The sequence below is a fragment of the Channa argus genome, chromosome 3, assembly GCF_033026475.1.
Source record: "Channa argus isolate prfri chromosome 3, Channa argus male v1.0, whole genome shotgun sequence".
Lineage (NCBI taxonomy): Eukaryota > Metazoa > Chordata > Actinopteri > Anabantiformes > Channidae > Channa > Channa argus.
Window position 1 is genome coordinate 1,877,801 of NC_090199.1, and position 23,981 is coordinate 1,901,781.

Sequence of the window (23,981 nt, forward strand, 5' to 3'; positions counted from 1 at the left end):
GCCTCCTGCATCCTAAGCTAATGGCCTACATCCGAGCCCCCAGGGCTTATAATTATTTTTCCGTTTATTTGTTTTTTGAAATCATTTGGAGGTTAGAACATTTGACGTTGCAGTGATTGGCGGTGGGTGTAATCGTGACAGTATTTCGCACCATATTAGTTTTTTCAAATGCTTTTCAAAGGCTTTTCTGAGATATTTTGTTAATGCAAATGGGACAAAAACGTCGCAGTGGCCTTGACTTCTGACCTTTGACCACCAAACTCTAATCAGTTCCATTCAATCCATAATTTTGTCCAAATTGATGATCGTAACAAATTGGGGGGAAAATTATTATAATATGTAACAGTGTACTGTGGTGGCCAGTTTCCTGCTTCAATACTTTTATTTACTTTAAGAATATGATTGCGATGATATGTACAGAATGTTCTTTTACTTGAGTGTTTCATTCTTTTTTCACAATATAATATTAGTTGTTTTCCATAGGTGAAAGATTCAAGTTCCTCCTCCACCATTTGTTTAATGAGCTCTGAAAAACTTTAAATTTTAAGATTTATAATTTTAATTATATTCATAAATTCATATGATTTAAGGTAATTTAAGGTTCTACCAACATATCGAAAATGTTAAACTAGTTATAAATAAATGTAATCTCACCTGTGGAGTTTGACTTTTTCCAGCTGTTCTTAAACACAACATGTAACAAACGAAAGCACAGTTTTATACGTTTATTCCAAATCACTTAAATTGTCTTCAAAATGAGTCTTTGAAGACACCTGTGCCTTCAGAGAGGCCTTTTAAAGAGGACGAGACCGACATGACAGGAAATCAGTGGAGTCGAGTGGAAACAAAGACAGAACACTGGACTCAGTGTGGTGATGTGAGTGATGAATGTCTCACAGGACGTTTAGCAAACTGCTGTACTGCTACAGTCTGACTGCAGGGAGCAGCAGAGGTCCCACCCACAGGTGATGGAAACCAAAACACCTGAAGCCAATTTCATGAACAAGCCATGGAATAAGAAAACATTAATATTGTTTAAAAAAACAAACAGAAAGTTGCTTTTTTTTTTTTTTTTTTGTTATTTTAAATTAGGATTTTGTTCCCACAACAACTTCTCAAACTGTGGCAACTCAGTAAAGAGTAAAGAAAATGACTAAACCCACGTGGACAAATATATGTGGACAACAGCCTCCACACTCCACAGCATCAGCTCATGAGTTGAGACTCGCTCAACCAGCTACTAAATACTTCCTCACCTGCAGGTACAAACGATGAACAGTAGCGAATTTAATTTGTATTATTCGTGGTTGGGTTTTTATGAAATTGAATTTTAAATAAGCCATTAAAGGTTTTAGTTTGACATCCTGACACATTTAAGGCTCAGTACACCTGCTGAACAAGGCCTATTTTGACCTTAAAGGAAGTTGCAAGTGATGCATTTTGTCATTTCATTTGCAGGATTTGTAGCATCATCCACAGCAAACCGGGAACTTTCCTTTTTCATTTTTAATGTTTTAACCTGCAGAGTAAAACGGAACATTAGCTCGCACACAAATCGGGGTAAACTGACTTTAAACTAATCACTAAACTGTGAATCATAATCCAGCCATCATCAGACAACTGTACAGCAACACAGGCTTGTAAAAGAAAATCTTCATGAGTATTGTGGAATGATTTTCATTGACACTAGGAGGCATCGCACCTGCTCCAGTCAGAGTGACACTAAAGTAAACGTTTATCACCTGTTCGTTCAGGTGAGCTGCAGCTTCCATCGTCTTCAGTTTCATGCTGATGCTCCGCTATTATCATCTGCAGCCTTCACACATTAATTATACATCACAGCTACAGCTCACTGACCTGCCACACTACACTCTCTTTCTGAGAGTGGTCACTGGGACTGTTCTCCCTAGAACACTGATCCCCAACCACCAGGGTTCTGGTCCGTGGGTCCACAGAAATAACAAATAATAATTTCTTTTTCCATTTTAATGACAGTCACACTCTGAAAAATGTTTTATTTTGAAAAACCTGATTCTCGCGGGCACATGTCCGTGCTGGAAGGGATTTAAGTCAACGCACATATCCAGAGATCAGCAGAAAAGCAATTCAAAGTTCAGGAAATTCAAGATTCAAACAACTTTATTGATCCCAATGGGAAACTGTGTTGCCCTGTTACAGCTGCTCTTCGCATGAAAAGAAAAAACTTCCACCAACCAAGACAATAAACAAACTACTGATCAATAAGTAAGAAAAAACCTGTAAATGAAATAAAAGCAATACTATTTGTCCATTTCTGCAGTGACAGCAACCAAAACAAAGTTAAGGAGCAGGCTGGACATAAGGAACATGCTTCAGGTGCCACTGTCTCCCATCACCCGGGTGGGACCATGTCGTTGCAGAGAAACGTGCTCAGGTTTTGTGGTTAGTGTTATATTCATGCACGTTGTGTTTGTTACTATGCTCGTGGTGTCATTTCATTTCAACCCCCCCCCCCCCCCAGTTCGTGAAACTGTATCTTACATGAAATGGATCTGTGGGCTGTACCCGTCACACTTATTTGTACCCTTGTGTTAACAGCTGGACTCATTATTCAGCTTATATGTCATTGCTTTCATTTACTTTAGTCAAAGAAAACTGCATTAGTGACTGTGACTGTACCTTAGCTGAATAAATGTACACACAGTTACTATGAGGTCCAATAACGACCAACCGGCAGAAGCTCCTGTACCTGCATTCTGTGCCGGATCTGTGTGTGTGTGTGTGTGTGTGTGTGTGTTGCAGCCTGCCCTCTAGTTACTCCTTGTTATACTCCATTAAGCCCGGTTGCATGTTCTTGTTGCTGGTGTGTAGCTCACCACCAACTCAAACGTGACGTCCTGATGCCAGACTGATGAGATTCCAGCTGGATTTGCTGCACTTCACTGTTCTTTTCTGCAGTGACACCGTCAGCCTTTAATAATTCTGTGGACACACTGGTCACACTGCAATCAGGGGCTACAAATACAAAAATTCACCGTCGTTCATTTCCCAAAATGTAAACTAATACAAGCTATAAATAATCATTTATTCACATGATCATTCATAAATAATCATGTATGTCAATTATGTTGGACCAAGGCTCAACATCATCGATTTTATCTCAACCAACAGTTTTAGTTTTACTTAAATTAAAAGTTCACAAAATCAAATAGTGAATTATAAAACTGTAATGTATTAATATGTTTGTGAACACATGAAGTTTAAAGTCACGTCCAGGATCACATCACTCCCAACGGCCATCGACTCTGAGCTTTCTTATCTCAAACGTGATTTGTGGAGCTGTTGTACGTTTTATTAAATTACATTTGATTATTTGTTTTACTTTCAGATTGTATTTTTACATCCAATCATACTGCAATATACAGTAGTACTGTCAACTAGAGCTGTTAAAGCTTAAACCTGCTGACTGACGTTGGCAGATTGAGATCAAATTAGGCTGAAAAAACAACGAATCGTGTTCATTTGCTGCATTTATTTGTCCTAAACTTGGCACTAGTAGTTTTCTAAGGTCAGCCAGCTTCATAAACCGGCTTGGTGACGGCGAACGCCGCTCCACAGCGGACTCTCGTCCCCGTGCGTGGGACCGTTTGAAGGCTCACACCAGGAAATAAACGGCGGCCTCGTGTCAGCGCACTTCATCAGCGCAGACTAACATCTGTAATGCTGTTTGAAAAACGTGATTAAAACGAGCTTCTGATACAAAGATGCCATCACAGCCCTTGTTTTTGGTTTTTTTGGGGGTTTTATTTTTGCGTGTCGTGTCCTCTTTTACAGATTGTGCTCATTCTCGTGTGCTCGTCTTTTTTTCTCTCACTTTCAAACACTCTCTGGCCTGTGACCCCCCCCCCCCCCATCAAAATCGTTCATATCAGTAACGATTTTTTATTCCTTCTGCCATCGATCTTCGACCCCCCCCCCCCCCCCCCATTTTTTTTGTCGTCCCCTGGTGAAGTAAAGATGACACAGTATTTGGTGCATAAACCGAGTTTAAAGAACTTTTTGATCTTTAATAACATGTTGCTGATAATACTTCTGTGCTTTGAGTGGTGCATTCATTTTAATAATTCTTATCATGTAATTGTTTAAGCCTCGTAACAAATTTCTGCGTGATTTTAAAGTCGTCTCTCTCCTGATTGTGAGCGTCCATGAAGTGGAACTGTCTCCTCTTGTGGTGTCGTCCTATCCATCACGTCCACGTTGGTATTTGCGTAGAATGGAATGTGTGATTTAGTTTTGCTCATCGATCAGTCGCTCAGACAAACCCTCGAGCTTCAGCTGTGCTGATCCAGACGTGGCGTAAAGCTCGCCCTTCATGTCAGCGTGCCACAGCTTTATGTACAAGAATAAAGATGGGGAAACGTCTAGAAAGATCTCCATCGGAAGGCAGAGAGGATGGTGTGGATGAAGTAGAGCAAAGTCGCCACGAACGAGAAGACCTGAGGAGACAAAGAGGAGTTGAGTTGAGTATTTGCACCCTGCAGAAGCATGTGTTGTACTTTTTACTCCCTTTTATAACGAAATAACAAATTCTGATGTATTATTGTGGCTGAAGCTGCTGTCAACACACACAATGGTGAAAATCAGCTCCATCATCACCTGCTGCTCTTTTTCTTTCACACCAAGTCTCTAAAGTATCATCTTTGTCACCAGTTTTATGTTTGGTATAAATTTTCTAGAAAGTTTTGACCCTCGAGCTTTTAACTGTTTGAAGCACGAACGTGAAAACAGTTCACAAAAACATCTTTGGCCTCCGTGTGGTTTCGTTCTAAAGGTCACACTCACCACTGCAGCGATGTCCAGCTTGTAAATTTGGCTCCAGCCTATTGAGCCGAAGGCCAGCGTCACGTAGGCCAACATCACAGACGCACTGAGGTAGAAGACGGTCGCGATGAAGTGATAAACAAAGTCCTGACAGAGGGAGAAAAACACTGGGTCACGATGCTGTTGATCCACTCAGACTCATTCAAATTCAAAACAGTCAATCCTAAGCCCCCTGTGCTTCACCAATGTCTTTCCAAAGCAGCCACATACACAGTTGAACTGCTGCGAGAGGTTGAACTAAAGATTAAGGTTCACATCAGGCTTCGCATGTCAAATCAGGGAGGACTTACTGCTGCAGCCCAGCTCGCTTTGTTGTAGTGGGTCCCGCAGGCGAACACAATCACCCACACGAAGGTCATGATGAAGCAGAAGAGGGAGACGGTCATGACCCAGGCCTGGGGGTTCGCCGGCACCACGTACGTGCACGCCACCAGGATCCATACCAGCCCACCGAAGATCTGCAGGGACACCGGAGAAACATGCAAACAGCCTGCAACAGTCAAACTCGCACTGCTTTGATCACAGAGCAAAGGAACTGAGGAGTTTTGAGCAACTGTGTCTGGGCCCATTTTGGATCTTAGTTCTTTTTAAATCTCACGCCGTGAGACTGTTCTCTGTGGTAATGTAGCATCTGTTTACGAGCACTTTGTGTCTGTTGTTGGTCATTTTGTTCAGATTTTTAAAAATGTGTCTGAGGTCATTGTCGTCGTTTCTCTGTGTTTTATTCTGTGACCTGTGGCTTTTTACACAGGAAATGTTAACGGTTCTTTTATACCGAGGCTCTGGTGAAGGGGTCTCCTGACCCCCTTCAGGCGTGAGCTACAGGCTACTGCAGGCTCTTGTTGTGGACGATTTTGTGTTGACTCTAGTCCCTAAGTGCACGTGTCAGCACAGCTGTAAAAGCTTTTTCTCTTTTGAATTGCTTCAGTCATCTGAGGTGTCTCCATTATTACGTCTACCTGGTATTTGCAGCATGGTTGGCAGCACAGAACAGGGCGAAGCTGCCTTCTTTCATGATCAACTGTTGATTAACAGGCTGCATTTTCATGAATCCCCACCCCATTCACCTGCTGCACTTCTCGTCAGGCTCCACCTGCTCACTCGCCCTTAATGTGGAAACACCTGCCGTGTTCCTCCTGGATTAAGGTGTGTGATGAGTCATATACATTTTATCATATCAGCCTGTAGGTTTGCTCTGGTCCCTCATCTTCATTATTTGTTTGGTGTAACTTCTTTGACCTCTGACCGCGTTCAAAGAAAACGATCCCCCTAAAACCTTCACACGTATGTGAACCCTGGCTGCTGTGTCAGTCCATCAGGTCCTTTTCTAGGATTTCATTTGTGTGACCGTGGAATAATTTGAGCTCCTGTTGGCTGCACTCAAGCCAGTGCTGTCGTCCAAGTTTGCTGGATTTCTGCCCAGTGTTTGTGTAACTACAAAATCCTACTTTTTCTCAGCGGCAACTTTAATGGCAACATTGCTAATATGCAGAATCAACTGAGTACAAACTCACATTTTATGGGTAAATATGTAGATCAACTTGTTGTTAAAGCTTAAACATTTTCACATTTCTGAATCAAACTTAAAAAGTATATTTCGGTTTATTAGTGGTTCAATATTAAAAAATAGATATTATCCTGTTTGCAAACATCTTAGAGTCAATAAAACCTAAAAGTTGCTGCAGCTTCAGTATATTAGGACGTGAAACAAACACACACACACAAAAACTAATTGTCTCTATTAAGGTGAAACAGGTAAAACCCAGACAAGTAATTTGGTTAAACACTCCCACTTGATCCAGTGTCTTGTCTCTTGTTTCAGGAACTAAAACTTCCAGTAAAAGCAGAATCCGAAATACTTGTAATATACTTGTTGTTTTAAGGTAGTAAAAAGTAAGTGAGATTAGAATTAGAATCGTTAAACTGAACCTGCTGCTTTTGGAAAAATATTTTAAAAGAGGCTTTTGTGCGACACAACAGTCTCACTGACAGAATTTTTTATTTTTTTTAAAATAAAACTCATTCTGGATTCTGAATGTTCATCCGTGCGTCAAAGCGCGCACACCGAAGTCCAGCTCTCAGCGAGAAAACACCTGCAGCTGCTGTTTCTTACCAGTTCTGGCAGGTACAGGATGTCGGGGATGGTCGTGCAAATTCCGCACCCGGTGGGTAGATGTCCCATAGTGGCGGTGTTGGATGCCATCAGCTGTTGTTCCTGATGCTGCTGCTGCTGCTTAGTCTGAAGCGGGACGCACAGCGGCTGATGTTTAAACCGCAAGAAGCTGGAAAAACCGGAATCCTATCAGCAGAGCGGAGTCACGCCCGGCGTCGAGCGCGGACGAGAAGTTGCTCAAGGAGGCTGCTGAGGTCTGCTGGAGGTTCCGTGTGATGGAGGGTCGGTGTGACACAGGCACAAAGATCATTTCTGAGATAAAAGATACATTTCACCATCTTATTTTTTTTAACATAATAAAGTTTGATTTGAGTTTTCGCATTTTTTATAGTGGTACATTTTTGCAAAGATGAAAAATGTCGATCGGTGTGTGTTCCAGCTGTATTTTACTAGTTTTTGGACATTATGCAGGTCTATGGCACAGACTAACAAGCCAATCCGGCCTTAGATAAACAGATCTAAGATACAAAGATAAACACAGAAGGTTCAGGGTTGGTTTAAAGAACTGTGTGATGATTGGGATCAAACAGTTAATTTAGAAATGTTTGACACATTAATGGACAAATTACAGATTTTATTGTTTTTTATTTTTGCCTCTGTGTTACTTTTTTTTTTTTTTTTGGTGTCTGTTCCTTTAAATGTTTTATATCTGTAATTTTTAAATGAAGTTGGATTGGATTAAAAACTTTCCTGAACTTTTGATGTTAATTGTTATTTGTGCATAATAAAACATTCTATTATTATTATTGGTAACAGAAGTAAAAGTAGTAACAGTAGTAGTGATACTAATTAACAGTCCTTTAATTATGTAAGACGTTTGTAACACTTTATAAACCAGCTCAGTGCGAAGCAGCTGGGAACATTACGTCACCCACCTAATTCTTACAGTGCACTTAAATAGGAAAATTGAAACTAAGGATTTTATCATTGTAGCACTGAGTCTTGGGAATATTGGATCCTCGGTTTATGGGCCAGGATCAGTCCTCTGACAAGAAGAGCAGATAACTGTGCAGCTGTCAGCAGCTATTAGACTTTTAAGCAGGTTGCCGCTCATAATAAATATGAGAGGAGCAACATTTCATCATATCACTTTTCAGTTAGTTTACCAGTTAGTTCCTCATCAGAGTATCATCATATCACTTTTCATACATTATGTGGACAACAAAGTATGTCAATCAAAGCATCATATGAACTTTTAAGCCTAATTAAAAGATGAATTGATCGGGAGGGTTTAGTTTTCTTTGCATTGCTACTACAGAATTTGCTATTCTTGATAAAATCTCCACACTGTGGTTTCAGGCACTTTGATCGAAGTCGAGAAACATCAAAATCTCACTTTGTGCTGCTGACGTCTTCCTCTGTGCTTCACATCTAAATACTCGGACAAACAAATTGAATTTGAACTTCAGGAGACGACTGGAGCACATATGAGCTCACAGTGTGTGTGTAAAGAAATACTACTAAACCTTCAGAAGAGCTTTAAGTGTAAGTGTGTAAGACGTGATGGACGACTAGACTGTAAAGTCCACTGCTGAGTCATTGTTCCCACCTTTGCCGCTGCTCAACACAAGCACAGAGTTGTCATCTGACAGGAGCCACAAGTGGCTGAAAAGCTCTGTTAGAGTCTTCTGTTATTTATCTATGATCTGCAAAGAAGTATGTGAAAAATGCTTCAGTCATCTACTGTAGAACGTTTGACACCAGCTGGTCACAGTTTTCTCTTCACAGCATCCACTGACTGTCTCAACATTCTGCAAAAATCTTCTTGACTTGGGCCCCTCCCTGACTTCTCCTTCAGTTCTTCAATGAAGTTTACATTTCTCTGTCTGAACTGCTATCAGATGAATCAGCATGAAGCCTGACAGTAGACGTCCATGTCTGTCTGCGGAGTCAGTTGTTCCTGGCGCGTGTGTGTCTTCACTTGTGAGTCGTGTTGCACAAAAACATCTGCAAATATTGATGTGAAGACATGCTGCCTGCTAATTTCAGAGGCCATCGTGAAAAGATGCTGCAAAAAACCTCAGTTCAGAATCTGTGTAGAGATTCTTCACAAAGACGCAGGAAAGACTTCGAACACTGTGTAGGTGTCTACTGGATGTCTTCATTCAACCATCACGAGACATCTCAAGGAGACGCTGCAGAAACTGTCCTTGTGGTAACTCAAGGGACTACTTTTAAATCTCTGATGAAGACTTTAAATAAATGTCCACGTGTCCTTGCCAGTGGGTATTAACTAAAGGCTCAGTTGGTGAATTGAAGAAATAAATGCGAATGATTTTTCACAGTAACTAGTCAGAAATCGAGGGAGAGATATGGAACAAATCTGGACTAGACTTGAATGTGGATCAAAAGCACCAAATACTCTCAACTTAAACTTGAATAAAGAAGAGCTACCTCTGCTTGTAATGGACTATTTGTATTGGCAAGTAGTTTGTCTTCTGCACCACACCCTAATGAAGTCGGGTGTTTTTTTTTTTTTGTGTCCACTTATATTTAGTCAGGACATTTTATTTTTACCCAGCCTCTTGAATGCATGGACATGTTTTTTTTTCTTTGCCACACCCTGTTATTCACATGTTGGATCATATCGTGTCCGTACTGAAGACTGCAGCGTCTCGGGGAGCTGTAATCAGTTCATCAGTCCAACCAGGGTGGAGTATTGCCCAACGCTGAGGGTTGGACGGCCCAGTGTCCCCCGGGTAGGTGGCTCCTTATTTAATAACAGCATCAGCAGAGAGGAATTCTTCTGCAGCTCAGGTTGCATCACTGCGTAGAAACTGAAGCCTGCAGCAGCGGTTTACATGGGCGCGGCAGCTGGATGGACCGGGAGGAGTCCTGTTTTTCTTCGTTTGCATTGTGTCCATCCACACCCCCTGAAACTGAGACCATTAAGTCACAGTTAGACATTTTAGGACACTTCACTGTGGAAATCGTCTGTGGCTTTGATGTGCAGTTTATTTCTATTGGATTTAATCTTAAAGCTTTTCGTTTTGTTTTATGTAGCAACAATAATTTGTAAAAAAAGAAAAGCACATGTTCTTCTGAACTATAGAAGAGTAAAAGCATCTTCTTCCATCCTACAGGCTGCTGCAGGGTTTTCTGCAGGGCTGCTTCACCTTCTCCTGGTGTTCTAAGTCTTTCTCTGCCTCCCACCCTGCAGCCTCGTATCCTCTAAGTTTGTTAGAGGAGGTAAATGTGGCCTGTTTTGGCCTGAAGCTCTATTTTATATTCAGGTCTTTGTCACTGAGCTGCTTCTTTAGGTTTTTCTAAGTGAGTTTCTTTTTGTCAGCCACATTTGGTTTTTGTTAGACCCGCCCGTCCTTCCTGTCTTTATCTTTATCTCGGACTCTTGTTTTTGTTTTAATCCTTTGCTTTTTCAGCTTTCAGACCACGGTTTCACACTCATAGCTCTTCTGCATTTGCTTTGTTTAGTTTTCCCTCCCTTCACAAAGCTCCGCCTACTTTCACCTGGAGTTCACTTTGTTCAGTCGGTCCCGTCTCACCTTTGTTCACGTGTGTTCCTGTGGTAACTTCTGTCACTCAGTCTCCTCCTTTATCAGTCACCTGAGAGAGAAACGTTACTCACCTGTCCACACGTTAACCTGCAAATGTAATTACTCACCTGCTTCCTTGTTACCTGCTGAAGTTACAGTGTGAAGATGTTGCTACTAACTGAATCCATGTTTCGGTCATTTAGCTGCTCACTTGTTAGGTCTTGTTGTTTTTGCAGTTGTTGCCAGCTCTGTAAGGTGGGATTGTCCACTTCGTAAACTTGCCTTACACTAATACGTCTTTTGTAACCTTCATTTACCCTTTGTGTCACTCTCATACTTGGGTCCATCCATATACACAAATTGTCACAGTTACTGGGAGCATTGATCGTCAATTACTATAAATTAAACACTGTGTTTACTGTAACCTTGACTACAGTAATATTCTATGCAAAATGTATTGCACGTTTAGTAAAGTAAAATGGAGATATAAATGATGCTCTACCTCTGCTTTTGATTATTTTTGCGGATGAGCCCCCCACCCCCCCAACACACACACACACACACACACACACACACAAACACAGTTTTGTCAACAGCAAACTTGATGATGAGGCTTGATCTGGATCTGGCGGTGCAGCTGTGGATTAGCAGGTTGAACAGTAGCAGACTGAGCACACATCCCCTGGGGGGTCGCTGGTGCTCACTGATGGTGGTGGATGTTCTGTTGCCAGTCTGGACTGACTGTAGTCTCCGCATTAGAGCAAGAGACAAAAGACACATGACAACCAAACTGTACAAAAAGACACACAAAAACACCGCTGTGAAATTAGTGAGGTCTTTTTAATAATGAACGCTCACTTCAATCAATTTCAAATACACTGTAGATCATTTCTTTAGGATGGAAACTGAGGTGGTACTGTAGGCTCTGTATACTTATTGCTCTCTGTCTCACGCAACCAGCACCATCCTTAATTTCATGAAACAACCATGAGTGGGCTCATCAATGAGATGGCACACGGGGCTGAGGAAGGGAACTGTCTGTCTGGTGGATGTTGATTTGGCAGTTTTCTTTTACGATGCCCTTCCTGACACAACCCTCCCCAATTTCTACCGGGCTTGGACCGGCACTGGGAATGGGCTGTTCCTCTGGGCTGTATGGACAGTGGCAATAATCACGTGGCTTATTGTATGTGGTTAAAAGCAAATGTTGGATAGTGCACCGAGAGAACGAGCTTGAGCTGCACACTTCCAGGTACATCACTGCTTCTGCAGCTCGAGAAGGAATCACAGCTATTAGGTTCATGACTTGATCTCTGTATGACGCCCCCAGACCAGAGCAAAGACATGCAGCACATAACGCATTTCAAACCCTTGTTGTTAACGATGCTTAAAGTGGCAACTGTTTGTCCAACATCGTCAACAACAGCAGGTAAATATCACAGCAGGTGTGGTCAGTTTGAACAAAGCTTCATAGGAGGCAGTGTGTGACATTTCTTGTCAAGTGAAGACCTGAGTAATGAGAATGTAGTGGAACAGGTTTATTTCCATTAGAAGCTGGGGATCTTATGAGAGTTAACTTTAACTCCTGTTAGAGACTGAAAACATTATTCAGAAAACGAAGACATTAAAACCTGAGACACAGCTGCATAGAACCCAAATGTCCCAACATGGACGTGGAAGTTGAACCCTTCTCCTGCTTTACCCCTCAGGGGTGGAAAGAGTCGCCCAGCTTGACTCAGAATTTTCTTAACATCTTTGTTTGGTCACATACCTGCATTTCTTGTCACTCATGTATCACGTGGAAAATAACTCTGTGAGGACTAAGACAGTTGTTTCAGGACCGTCTCCTTTAGATAGTGTTTGTGTTGTAACTTGTTTGTGCGTCACTCGTTTAGACAAAAGCATTCTGCCGGGTGCATAAAATGTCCGTCAGGCAGGGAGTGGACGCGTGCAGTTTGCATGCGTTGGCTAATTGAGCTAAAGGTCACAAAAACACAAGGCACGATCCCAGTGGACAAGCTCTGACCTGTCTAGGCAGAGGACACCTTTCCGAGGTGTGTTCATCATTGGGATGGTTTCAGGTGCAGTGTTCATAATGTCTTCCGGCATTTAGCTCTTTGTCTTTCCCTGTCTGTCAAACACATGTCTGAGGGTTCAGCTCCTCCACACTGTAAAATACGGTTAAGTCTTCTGTAGTTAAATTCCCCTTGTATATTATTGTTATTACTGTATATTATTTAATTGGCTTGTTATTCATTTTATGCATTTTACAGGACGAGTTGTTAATTATATCATTAATTATGTCTCAATTCTAAATCCCTGTGTGTACAATGTTTCCAAATGTACTTCAATCAAAAGCTGAAATTTCCCTTTTCTTCAGTGACTCCTCGGAATTTGGCTTCTTTCGTCCTTCTCTTAGTTCCGACCAGTCTCCCTGTCCCTGCTGCTAAGACAGCTCAAGTCCGAGGCTTCAAAAAGCGCTGCTTTGTCCAGTCCTTTCTGCACGACATGTTGATGCTTAGAGTACCCGACTGCCTTAGTGATCGATGCTCAAAGCTGCAGGTGTACAATGGAAAATCTGACACTTCAATATTTGATGCCTCAGGCAATGACATAGTATATAAAGTGAAAAGGCTTTTAAACACATCCACGATCTTTCTCTAACCCTGAATTTAAGGAACCGAAATCGGGGCTTTGTCTTGACAGTCCTGCGCTTTCTGCACCTGCCAACCTCCCTTAACCACCTTCATAATAAAGGTACTTACTTTCATTATAAAGAAAAGGATGTTATTTTCCTAGAAACATAACAATTAAGTCATTACATGGTCATGTGCTAAAGAAATAACACAAATGACAACAACTAATCTTCTGCATTTCCAGTCGCCTTCCATTTCGATCTTAAGATCCACTGTTCTGCTGGGAACAGTTATATACTCTGATCTCATCCTCACCACTGCTTTAATTATGGCTCTCTGGAGGGTTAAATCATGCAGTGTAAAATGTGGGATGTTTTACTGGATGTTTTTGTCTTTGCAAATCAAATTTATGGTTGCAGTAAATTTTGGGGCGAGAATCCTTTTCCAAGTCAATGTCGCTCTGGCTTTAGTGAAGGTGTTAACAGCTGTAATCATTATCTGCACTGTATGGAATGTGTAGAAACATCCTAAACATGACAGTCATCACAGGAATGTGGCAGGTCAAAAAATACACTTAGTGCGTGTGAACAAAAGCCTGTGAAGAAGTTGAGTGTCCCCTGTTATGCAAGGCTGAATTAGATACTGTAGATAATCCAGACATGTCAGAAATGATCTCATACTTATAGACTTAAGACACAGAGACTGACAGATGATCCTTCATCAGATGTGAGGTCCATCGCGTGCCTGATAAATGTTGCACGTTTGTTTGTGTCTGTGACTGAGGTCCGTCCTGAGATTAGAGATTCAGATAAATCCAACAGTCACACAGATCAGTCCCACCTGTGTGATGCATGGGGCAGCATGTGGAGCAAAAACCAAAAACTGATACAAGACCATAAAACTATTATTGCACCTTAATGGCACAGAGCACTGCAAACTGTGTACTTTTGTTAAAACTATGAATCCGGTAATAATAAAATAGTAAATGATTCCTACTTAAATCCAGGTACAGCGACGATAATTAAATTAAATCAATTAAAACTAGATTATGACACTTTTACAAGCTTGTTGTCCAAAGGATGGAGGACATGTTATGAGTAGAATCATAGAAAATGTCTTGCAAATTTCTCGCAGTTTGCCTGGTTACTAAGTGAGCGTTAACACTGAGCGGCAGTGGAAAAACTATTGACGTCGTTTACCTAAGTACTAGTAGAAATCAGGACCAAATGCCCAAGTGTCTCTGGGCAAGAACTGTCCATCCTCGTCGCGAGCTGTGCTGGTCCCAAAGGCCAGTAAAATTGGGGAGGGTTGCGTCAGGAAGGGCATCTGTAAAAATGTGTCAAATTAACCTGGGGACCAACGATCCACTACGGTGACTCTTAACTGATGGAAAAGGACAAAAAACCAAAAATCATTCTGACCAACTGCAAAGGAAAGTCTACCACAAAAGTCATGATGCAGCAGAATGAGAAGGTTCTCAAACAGCACATTACAGCACATTAACGTCCAGTTTTCTACTTCATGCACCCAGTGCAGAAATATAAACATCTAAAATCCAAAATAAAATAAGGAGGAATTCCATGTGCACACACTCAGGCACTGGACGTGACAGGAGGTGGAGCGGTCGTCCACCAATCCCACAGTTGTCCGTACGATCCCCGGCTCCCTTGGACAAATGTGCAAAAAGTGCTGTATAATTGCAGACCATTTACCATTACTGCATCAGAAACTCGTCTTTGGCGCCTGCTTTAAAGGTTATTACACCATTAATTGGGTCTTAAGGGCAAACTGGTCCTACAGGAGCCGGAAGGCAGTGGTGGATAGTAGTACATTTAGTAGTATAGTTTCATTTACTGTGGGTACTTTAAGTATTATTTTAGCTAATACGTTTATAGTTACTTTAAATTTTGAATGCAGGTCTTTTACTTGTACCAGAGTATCTCTACACTGTTGTAATACTTTGACTTAGGTACATGATCTCAGTACTGCCAGAAGGTGAATTTCATCATATGGCTGATGACATGCTGTATGTATAAATTGTAAATCTGCAGTTAGTAAGTTAACTAACTGTAAATGTTAACGATGTTTGACAAATGTAGTACAGGAAAAATATGAGGAAAAATAATTTAGAAATCACATTTAGCTCCATATTGTTTGTAAAATTTCCCAGTGTGTGTTTAAGGCTTTTTCTTTAACATCAGTCTGATGACGCTGGACGGATAATCTGTGCTGTTAATCGAATTTCCCAGAGAAAACAATGCATGGTAACTATACTGCACATACCAAAGATAATAACGAATGTGGCCTCAAAATGACTGAAAGGCACTGAGCAGTAGGTCTTTGTCAGGAGCCCTTTGAGCAGTGGTCCCATCCCTGTACTCAGGGACCCCTGCTTCTTGTTTTCAACTACAACTTCCTTACATTTGCCCTATTGTAAGGGAACCTGAGAGGACACTCCCTCACCCCTGTCCTACTGTGACAGCACCTCAGAGGACACTCCCTAGCCTTTGTTCCACCGAATGCCATAGATGCCATCTGAGATGAGGACAGAGTCGGGGAAAGGCAAAGTGTTTAGCATCTGGCTGAATGAACACACCCGATTCAGGTGATCAGTGATGGGTGGAGTGGGGACAGTTAAAAAAGAAGCGGGGCAGGTATCATTTGGGACTAAGACCTACTGCCTTAGTGGGCACTTTGAATTATGCACTGTGAGCAATTGTCTTACTAAAAGTGCATCTATATCATGTTTGATTTCATCATTTCATTGTATTTGCACAACTATAAGGTCACCTTCAAACAGGGATTCCCTGGTCCTTGGGACCCCTGCTCTGCCCACTGTCCAACCATCTCTGCACTGGTCCAGGTAAAACCTTCCTCTGAGACGATATCTACCATCTTCTGATTGACTCAACACGATCAGCACGGGCTCATGGTCCCGGGGAGTCTTCAGGAAGTTTTCCCCCTGTTGACCCTGTACTACCCCACTCCCCACTGCGTAATACCTGGTTTTCTGAGCTCCTGTAGTGTCGCCTGCTGGTCAGGAACAGCAGCGCATCAGCGAAAATCAGTACGATGAGTACGATCAGTCTGATGCGTGTGACGTAACGAAGCATCTTTTTTTGGAGTAGTCACGTGATTTGCCCCGTGGTGACGCGAGGCTTCGGCACCTTGCCGCGATATTTCTCGCTTTGCTTCGAGCTTGACATTAGCGCCGGTGAGGACATGGCAGCGGACCGCAAACAGCAGAGTCTCTGTGAGTCCCGTTTTTTGGGTCTATCGGTCCGAAACCCAGAACTGTCAGCCCGTTATTTTCCAGTGGAAATGTAGGTGACTGTGGCGATGCCTGTTCGAAACTCCGCAGACGGCAACGAGCCTTCCTGCTCAAATTAGTCTCATGTCGTTTTATTTGCGCGATTTCAAGTGGATTTAACAACTTTTCAGCGGAATGAAGAACCTCGATTGGTCTCTAGCGTGTGGACAGAGTCCGAACGGAGCGCGAAGACGCGGTGTGATAGTCTCACTAGCGGATCACTAGTGGAGCCTCTGGACTAAAAACTACCAGATCTTCTAGGGTTTTAGGGCTGAATACAGGAGGAACCAAGTGGAACATTTTTGTCAAACAGTTGGGAAACTGACTTTAACATAACCTGTGAGCAAACAATACATAGATCTCAAATATGTCTGTTTGTTTAATCCAAAATTTCATACATACGTTGAGAACACGTTTCATTATTTTTTCTCCATTCACGTAGCCAAATAAAAAAAGTTGTAATGTTCGCGTGTGTTTGTCCAATCCAAAAATATTTTTTTTTAAATTAAATTTAATTCAAAAAAATATTTATTGTTATTATTATTATTATTATTATTATTATTATTATTATTTAGAACTTAGCGTTATGCGAAGTAATCGATGTGACACAGAGACAATCTGAGCAGAATGTTTATTTCCTGCGTTGTCTCCCGGGGTCCTGAGAAAACACGCCCACCACTCACGTCTCAGCAACGTCACCAGAGCTTCTGAAGTGTCGGCAGCGTCCAGCTGGTTGTTTGGCTTTTAATGTAAATGATGACAGAGCACAAGTCTGTGCCCAAATATAAACGCATTTCACGTCAAATTACACGTATAAAAACTAGACTATGAAATATTTCCCAAAGAATGTGAACCACGTGTAAATCAGACAGACCGGCGACCTAAAGCCACCAGCAAAAACCTGATCAATGTCTTTGCTTTAAAATGTTCAAATATGTGGAGCAAACCTGAAGAACAAAAAAAGTTTAAATAAGTACATTTACAAAAAAATTTGAAATGAATAACTGATGTAATTGGAGGAATGTAGGCTAGTAGCCTGTGTTTGTGTGTTTATAGAAACATTTATAACCACAAATAATTTGCCTTTTGTGTATTCTTTGATAATTTTTGCAGTGAGTACACATTTGAAGTACATACCACTTTAAACTTATTCATTACAGTTGAGAAGGAAATATATTGTACTTTGTACTTCATTATGTTACCTTCTTTACAGTTTTGGCACTTTGCATATATGTGAGCTTATAAAATATTGATGCTTATATAAACTTGAATAATAAATGATAAATAAAAGGAGCCGAGTAATCTTAAGAATTCAATTTTCATTAAAAATTCATAAAACCAAGCTGTAAATAACATTTGAATGTTTTATAAGAGAGGATAATGTTTTTCCATTTGATATGGTTTGCATTTGAAAACCATAACTGACCACAAACCTCCTCCCACCCTTTTTTGCAGAGGCCAGAGCAGAAAGGGATGACCAGGACCAAGCGGAGACTCTCACCTGTCTTGTTTGTGCAGAAGAACTGCCAACACCTGATTAGCTTTTGGAAGAGTCATGGTATCGGTTAACAGCAGGTTCATCACGTTTTACTGCTCTGTTCAGTACCGTTTGTTTTCTAAAGAGCAGACCTCTCTCTGAATTCATTCTGTCTGGTTCCACCTGGCTGTTTTACCAATGCCTCGATGGAGACTGTTTTTCAGTCAGTTTTTGCGACGGTCCAGCCCCTGCACTCAAGCCGTTGTTGTGACCATCATCACATTTTGTGTCGTTCTTCCTCTGTGCTGCCATCGGCTGCTTTACTCTTACTTCTTCATCAGGTCCATGTACCTGGACTCCATGAGTGAGGAGGTCCTGCATGAAAGCCTGGCCCGAGGTCAAGCTGCTCTGCACTTCTGGCAGGGCAAACCAACTTCAGCTGAAGTACCTTCCCGATTTAGTGATGTCACCCAACATCCTGAACTGCTGGTTACTGTGGTGACAGCCCATAGGTATGAGGGAGCCGACTTCCACTACCTTCTCCAGGTGATGCAGCAGCTTCATGGCATTCTGAGAGGCTGTGGCGAGCAGCGCTGCGCAGAGGTGCTAGTCTGCGATGTGGAAAGCGGTCCCCTGGAAAACCAGGACGCCAAATTGCTGGAGCCCCACTTTAGGGTCATCCGGCCTTCTCCTCAAGAGAAACTGAGCAACCGAGATCAGGTCAACACCTTCGAGAAGGAGAAGAGGGATTATGTCTTTTGTCTCCGCAAGGGATGGGAGCTGGTGAAGCCCAAAAACATTATTGTCCTGGAGGATGATGCTTTGCCGAGACTTGACTTTTTTAAAGTTGTGAAGGACTTGCTGTCACGTCGGTTTGCCCTCCAGACTCTTTACATCAAGCTATATCACCCTGAAAGGCTGCAGCGCTACTGGAATCCAGAGCCCTACCGCATCCTGGAGTGGGTGGGACTCGGGCTGGTCGGAGCGACGGCCCTCCTCCTTTCCCTTCCTTACTGGAACCCCTGTTCGTTTACCTTCACGCTGTCCTTCAGCCACCTCCTCTTCTTCACCCTGTACTTCATGGCTGCTGCAGAGCTGCTGGGGCGGCACTACCTCCTGGAGGTGCGGAGACTTTCCCCACAGCTCTATGCTGTCTCCCCGGCCACAGAGTGCTGCACGCCGGCCATGCTCTTCCCTGGCAACGCCTCAGTCAGAGTGGCCGAGTATTTGGATGGCTCTTTCTGTTTCAAGGGGAATGCCAAAGACACGGTTCTGTATCAGATTGCCAGGACCACTCCTGGGGAAAGGTCTCACAGCGTAGAACCCAATCTCATCACCCACATCGGTGCCTATTCATCAGTCAGGACCAACCCAGCTCGACCCAAACTCCTCTGACAGGAGGATCACAGTGAATTTAATCAGGTTCCCCCTCACTTGGTTTCTGATTCGTATTTATTATTTGATGACATCTTTCAGTGAATGTTTGGTGATTTGCAGGCCAAAAGTTTTCAAGACTTCATGATTAAACCTTGGTTGTATTTGGTTTAAATATTGTATTTGCTTTAGTGACATTTTACTAAGTACCGTGTTCTGTAGGTTTAATGGCATTGATTTATTTAATAGAATTGCTTTTGACATACTTTTGATAATGTCACTTTCCAACCATGTTTGGCCTAAATTTTTCAAAAAGTTTGACCTTTTTAACCAGAAAACTAACAAAACGTTTTATCCATGTTGGAAAATGTCACTTTTTGTGACTTTCACTTTTCTAATCTGTTATCATGCTTCTTTAACATGGCGCATAAAAATATATTTAAAAAAAAACAGATGCTGTCAAAATGCTTTAATTTCAGGCCGCAAACAAGATTCAAACAAGTATGTGAAAGCAGATGCTCCAGGTTCCTGAACAGGAGTAAAAATTGGAAGCTGCAGTTCTTCTGGATGAACATGCCCGTAAATACTTTGTCATCTCTTCGTTGAGATGTGAAAGACTGAAATTCTTCTTTCTGTGCCGTAGTAGATGAGGAAAAACCTGTTCACTTTTACCTTTGGCCAGAAGTTGTCAACTTTTTCCTTCTGCCTTCATTAACAACCTCCAGCTTACATCATCTACTTCCTGTGGAGGTTGGTAGTCAGCCATGTACGTCTCATAATAACCTGTAGCAGTACACATTTCTCCTTTTCGTGCAAACACTGTATTCAGTAGCCTATATTGCCACCTTGAGGACTTAAAGTTCATCACCTCCACAGGTACGAGGTATAAGTGCATGTTGAGCAGGTTCATGGGGAGGAAGCAGAGAGTCTGGACCTTTGTCATTGCCATCTGTGTACTTGTCTGAATTATGCTTGGGGCCTTAAAAGATACAGCTTTTTACTTTAATGATTTGCTTTATATTCACTGAATTTATCATTAAAGGGTGTGTTCACTCTCTCGGACCTTATTAAAACTTATAGCGTTTCATTTTTACATTTTATTGAAGTTGATAAGAGCTTCAAGCTCCAGTGAGAGTCTGCCTGGAAACAGGATGTTCTAATAAGGTTGCAGCTGATAAACCGTGAACACATCCTTTATTGGACTAATGTGAAAAAGGGCTCAAATCCAGTGGAACAGGACCAGGGAAAACCACTGAGACCACTGCTTGAAAACAGGATTTGACTGGGTTTGTGTGTTGTTGTTTTTTCCTGGCTTTTATTGTGTAAGAGTCTACATTTCTGGGCAGCGTACAGTAGAGCAGCATTACTTTGATTCAGCATTGCTGTTGGAAAAACTATAGCAAACCTACGCTGGCAGTTTCATGCCTGAACCTCCCACTCAGACACATTCAGAGGTTCCTATTAACCTTTAAAGGAGCAGGCTGACAATTTAGGTAAATCGACCCGTCACTAAGGCTGCGTTCATGTCAAATTGGTGCTACGATAATTATTTATGCGAGAGAGAGAGAGAGAGTTCCCATGTTTACACCTGTAAACAGTCTTGTTCTACTGCCGCTCACTTATTCCTGGACATTCCAGTTTCTTAATACAAAAAAAAAAAACACTAGGTGCAAAGTTTTCTAAAAACACTAATCATGATGAATATGCAGCAGTATAATAACAAGTGATGGTCATTTACCTGCGGAGGGACACGTTTGAGAGATAATAAGTCTGAGCATGTTCCACATAGCACTATTCAATTTCACCGCTGTGGTAGTTTCAAACATTATAGGATTTTCCTGGTCGTGAATTTTGCGCTGAACGGTGGTGGAGTGGTTAGTGCTGCCGCCTCACAGCTAGGAGGTCACCAGTTTGAATGCTCCTGCCAGCTGCAGTCTTACTGTGTGGAGTTCGCATGTTCTCCCTGTACTTGCATGGGTTTCCTCCAATTTCCTCCCACAGTCCAAAGACGCGCACGTTTGGTTAATCGGTGACTCTATATTGCCTGTAGGTGTGAATGGTTGTTTTGAGGCAGACTGGAGACCTGTCCAGGATCTACCCTGGCTCTCAGTGACTGCTGGGATAGGCTCCAGTACCCTGTGACCTGAACAGGATAAGTCGTTTGGATAATGATTGTGGTAATTATGTTTCTGTCGGTTATGGTACTAAAGTCAGCAAAAAACAAGACATTTGCCTCCATATTTACACAAAAGCCACATGTCGTTAAGAAAGATGCTGTTCCAATATGGAAGCTGCAGTATTTTAGACTTGTGATGTTATGTAAATTTTCAATGACTTTGAAGAGAAATGACTGTTCAGTCCTTTGCTCATCAGGTCCCTCCAGGATTTTGAGGTTTTTGATTTGATTGTTGTTGCCTGAAAATGCATGATTTCATGACGGCTTTTCCCCCCCAAAAAATTATGATGCATTTTGCAGTGTTTTTAAGTTTGTTTTCTTTTAATATGCAGGGTTGCTCTGAAATTCATAAGGGTTGGTTGAATTAATTGTTGTGATGTTAATTGTAAATTCCAGGAGGGACTGACTCATCTAACAATGAATGAACATTGTTAACAAGCTCTACCAGTCTGTGATCAGCTGAGCTTTGGGTTCAGAAGTTACAATGAAGTCGGTGTTTGATTGGAGTTAGGCTAAATGCACCTCTCTCTGTGTAGATGAAAGCCTGAATCTGAAATTCTGAAGAAGAGGATTTTCTAAAATGTCAGATTAGCATCTTGCTAGACAAGCTGTGTATCACTGAATGTGCCTTTAATGTTTTTGACTTCAAAAACGTATACAGGTCTCACTCTGCTGTAATTAAATTGTACATAATCCTGTAGGAATTACAACAAGTAACTGGCAAAATGGTTCAAAGTTTTCTACTCTGTCTCTGATATTGCTGAAATAATACATACAAGTGACCATCGGTTTATTGAGTTCCAGTTCAGGAGCTCGAACTGATTCCTGTTATCAGCTCTGATCTGCCAAATTAAAAGTTTGAATCGCAAAACCGAAAGTTTTCACGACAATCTGGGTAATTCGAATGAAGGACAGGCGAAGATTTAAAACACTGGAAAAAAAACAATCTGATTTCTAAACTGTTATTTAGTTTTTGAGGAATGTTGTGCTTCCTGTTGGGTTCAACAGGAAGCAGAACATTTTACAACAATAAACCTGCAGAGAGCTCAGAATGCGCAGTGACCTCGTCATTTATTTGGAAGAGAATAAGGCAAAGTTTAAAAAGCAAAAGAAAATCTAATTGTTTTGTCTTTAAAATGCATAGGAAGAGTAAGTTATATGCCACAAAAGTCATAGATGTGTTTATTTTTCAAATGTGTAAATTACAAATGCTATTATTAAGTGATAAGTTGAAAGGTTGAAAATATCCACTCACATGTTCATAAACTAACAGCCCATCAACAGTGGCATGAGATTAACCTACAAAACGAAATTGATTTAAAAAAAACCTTATAATAGCTTCAGGTTTTACAAACGCGTGTATTAAATAAGGAAATAAAGTTATACTATAAAATATCCAGAGATATGAAATTAAGAGAATCTTTAATAGAATGGGAACATAAATGTCAAATAATACTGAAGTCATTTTATGCTTTGATTAAGATGTTCAGGTACAGAAACACTTGTTTACTTAAATTGAGATCTGACGGCCTAATTTCTAAATGTCATCAGTTTTGTGGGGTTTGATTTGGGTTTTATTTCTGCCTTTCGTCTATAGTTATATATTTCTTCATATTAAAATAATAATAATGCAATAGAATAATGCAATAGAAACTGCAGATTTAAAAAACTTCATGTGAAGTTTGTTTCTCATTTTTCACTTGTTCACTATATTTATCTGAAGATGTGTTGGTTCAATGTTTGATTTGATGTCAACGGATCAAATTATTGTTCAATTTATTTTTTCTCACCAAACTTATTCCACACACTAATTCTACATCAGCCTACTTCACCGGTAGGTTTTTGTTTGTTCGATCACTGCAATAACCCCATTTTAGCAAAACTGAAGTTCAATTTATTTTATTTCCTTTTACATTTTTGGAGGCTTTTGGTATAAGACACACTCTAAATGTGATTAAGTGGTTTTGCTTTAAGTGTGAGTCAAATGAAAATGTGTTGAAACAATGTGAAATGAAAAACACATCATATTACATGGAAATGTAACAACCTCTGAAGGATCCTTCAGAGGTTCAAAGTTCATCTTTGTATTTTGTAATTTGAATTCTAACATCATTTCCATTTGTACATGAGAAACACAATAAATAAGTTTGAAGCAACTTGGCTGCCAGGATGTTTGTCCTGAAGCTGTGACGTCCTCTGGTTGACCAACTTGAAACTCTCCTCAGGTGACGAAATCTCTGTATTGTACAAGTTTTTCCACTTTATGTGTTCACAAAATAATTTTGTGAATCTTACACTTTTATTTTTAAAGGCCCTTTTAAACATTTGGGCTTGTTGTGTGATGTGCTTCTGTGTTTAAAACATCTGCCAAACATGGGAGCAGCTGCACAGGATTGAGGCCAGCAGGAGGCAGCACAGACCTACAGAAATACTCAAAGGTTCAGGAAAATTCAAAATGGGGAGAAACGGGAAAATCTTCAG

The 23,981-nt window shown here is 41.2% G+C and overlaps 2 protein-coding genes across 5 annotated transcripts; one reads left to right on the forward strand and one right to left on the reverse strand.

Annotated features, from left to right (window-relative positions):
- Window positions 1–4,020: 4,020 nt before the first annotated feature.
- Window positions 4,021–7,134, reverse strand: LOC137124507 (myelin and lymphocyte protein-like). Its single transcript, XM_067499587.1, has 4 exons — window positions 6,974–7,134; window positions 5,151–5,318; window positions 4,822–4,947; window positions 4,021–4,475 (listed from the first exon to the last, which is right to left on the reverse strand). The coding sequence occupies exons 1-4, from the start codon at window positions 7,061–7,063 to the stop codon at window positions 4,401–4,403; spliced, it is 459 nt and encodes a 152-aa protein (XP_067355688.1). The 5' UTR covers window positions 7,064–7,134; the 3' UTR covers window positions 4,021–4,400.
- Window positions 7,135–9,714: 2,580 nt separating this feature from the next.
- Window positions 9,715–23,656, forward strand: pgap4 (post-GPI attachment to proteins GalNAc transferase 4). Of its 4 annotated transcripts, none has more exons than XM_067499549.1 (2): window positions 9,715–9,732; window positions 17,929–23,656. In XM_067499549.1, the coding sequence occupies exon 2, from the start codon at window positions 18,149–18,151 to the stop codon at window positions 19,343–19,345; it is 1,197 nt and encodes a 398-aa protein (XP_067355650.1). In that variant the 5' UTR covers window positions 9,715–9,732; window positions 17,929–18,148; the 3' UTR covers window positions 19,346–23,656. The 4 variants fall into 4 exon arrangements, with proteins under 4 accessions (XP_067355650.1, XP_067355647.1, XP_067355648.1 ...); XM_067499546.1 differs by lacking the exon at window positions 9,715–9,732 and adding an exon at window positions 16,259–16,416; XM_067499547.1 differs by lacking the exon at window positions 9,715–9,732 and adding an exon at window positions 16,324–16,812.
- The last annotated feature ends 325 nt before the right edge of the window (window positions 23,657–23,981 follow it).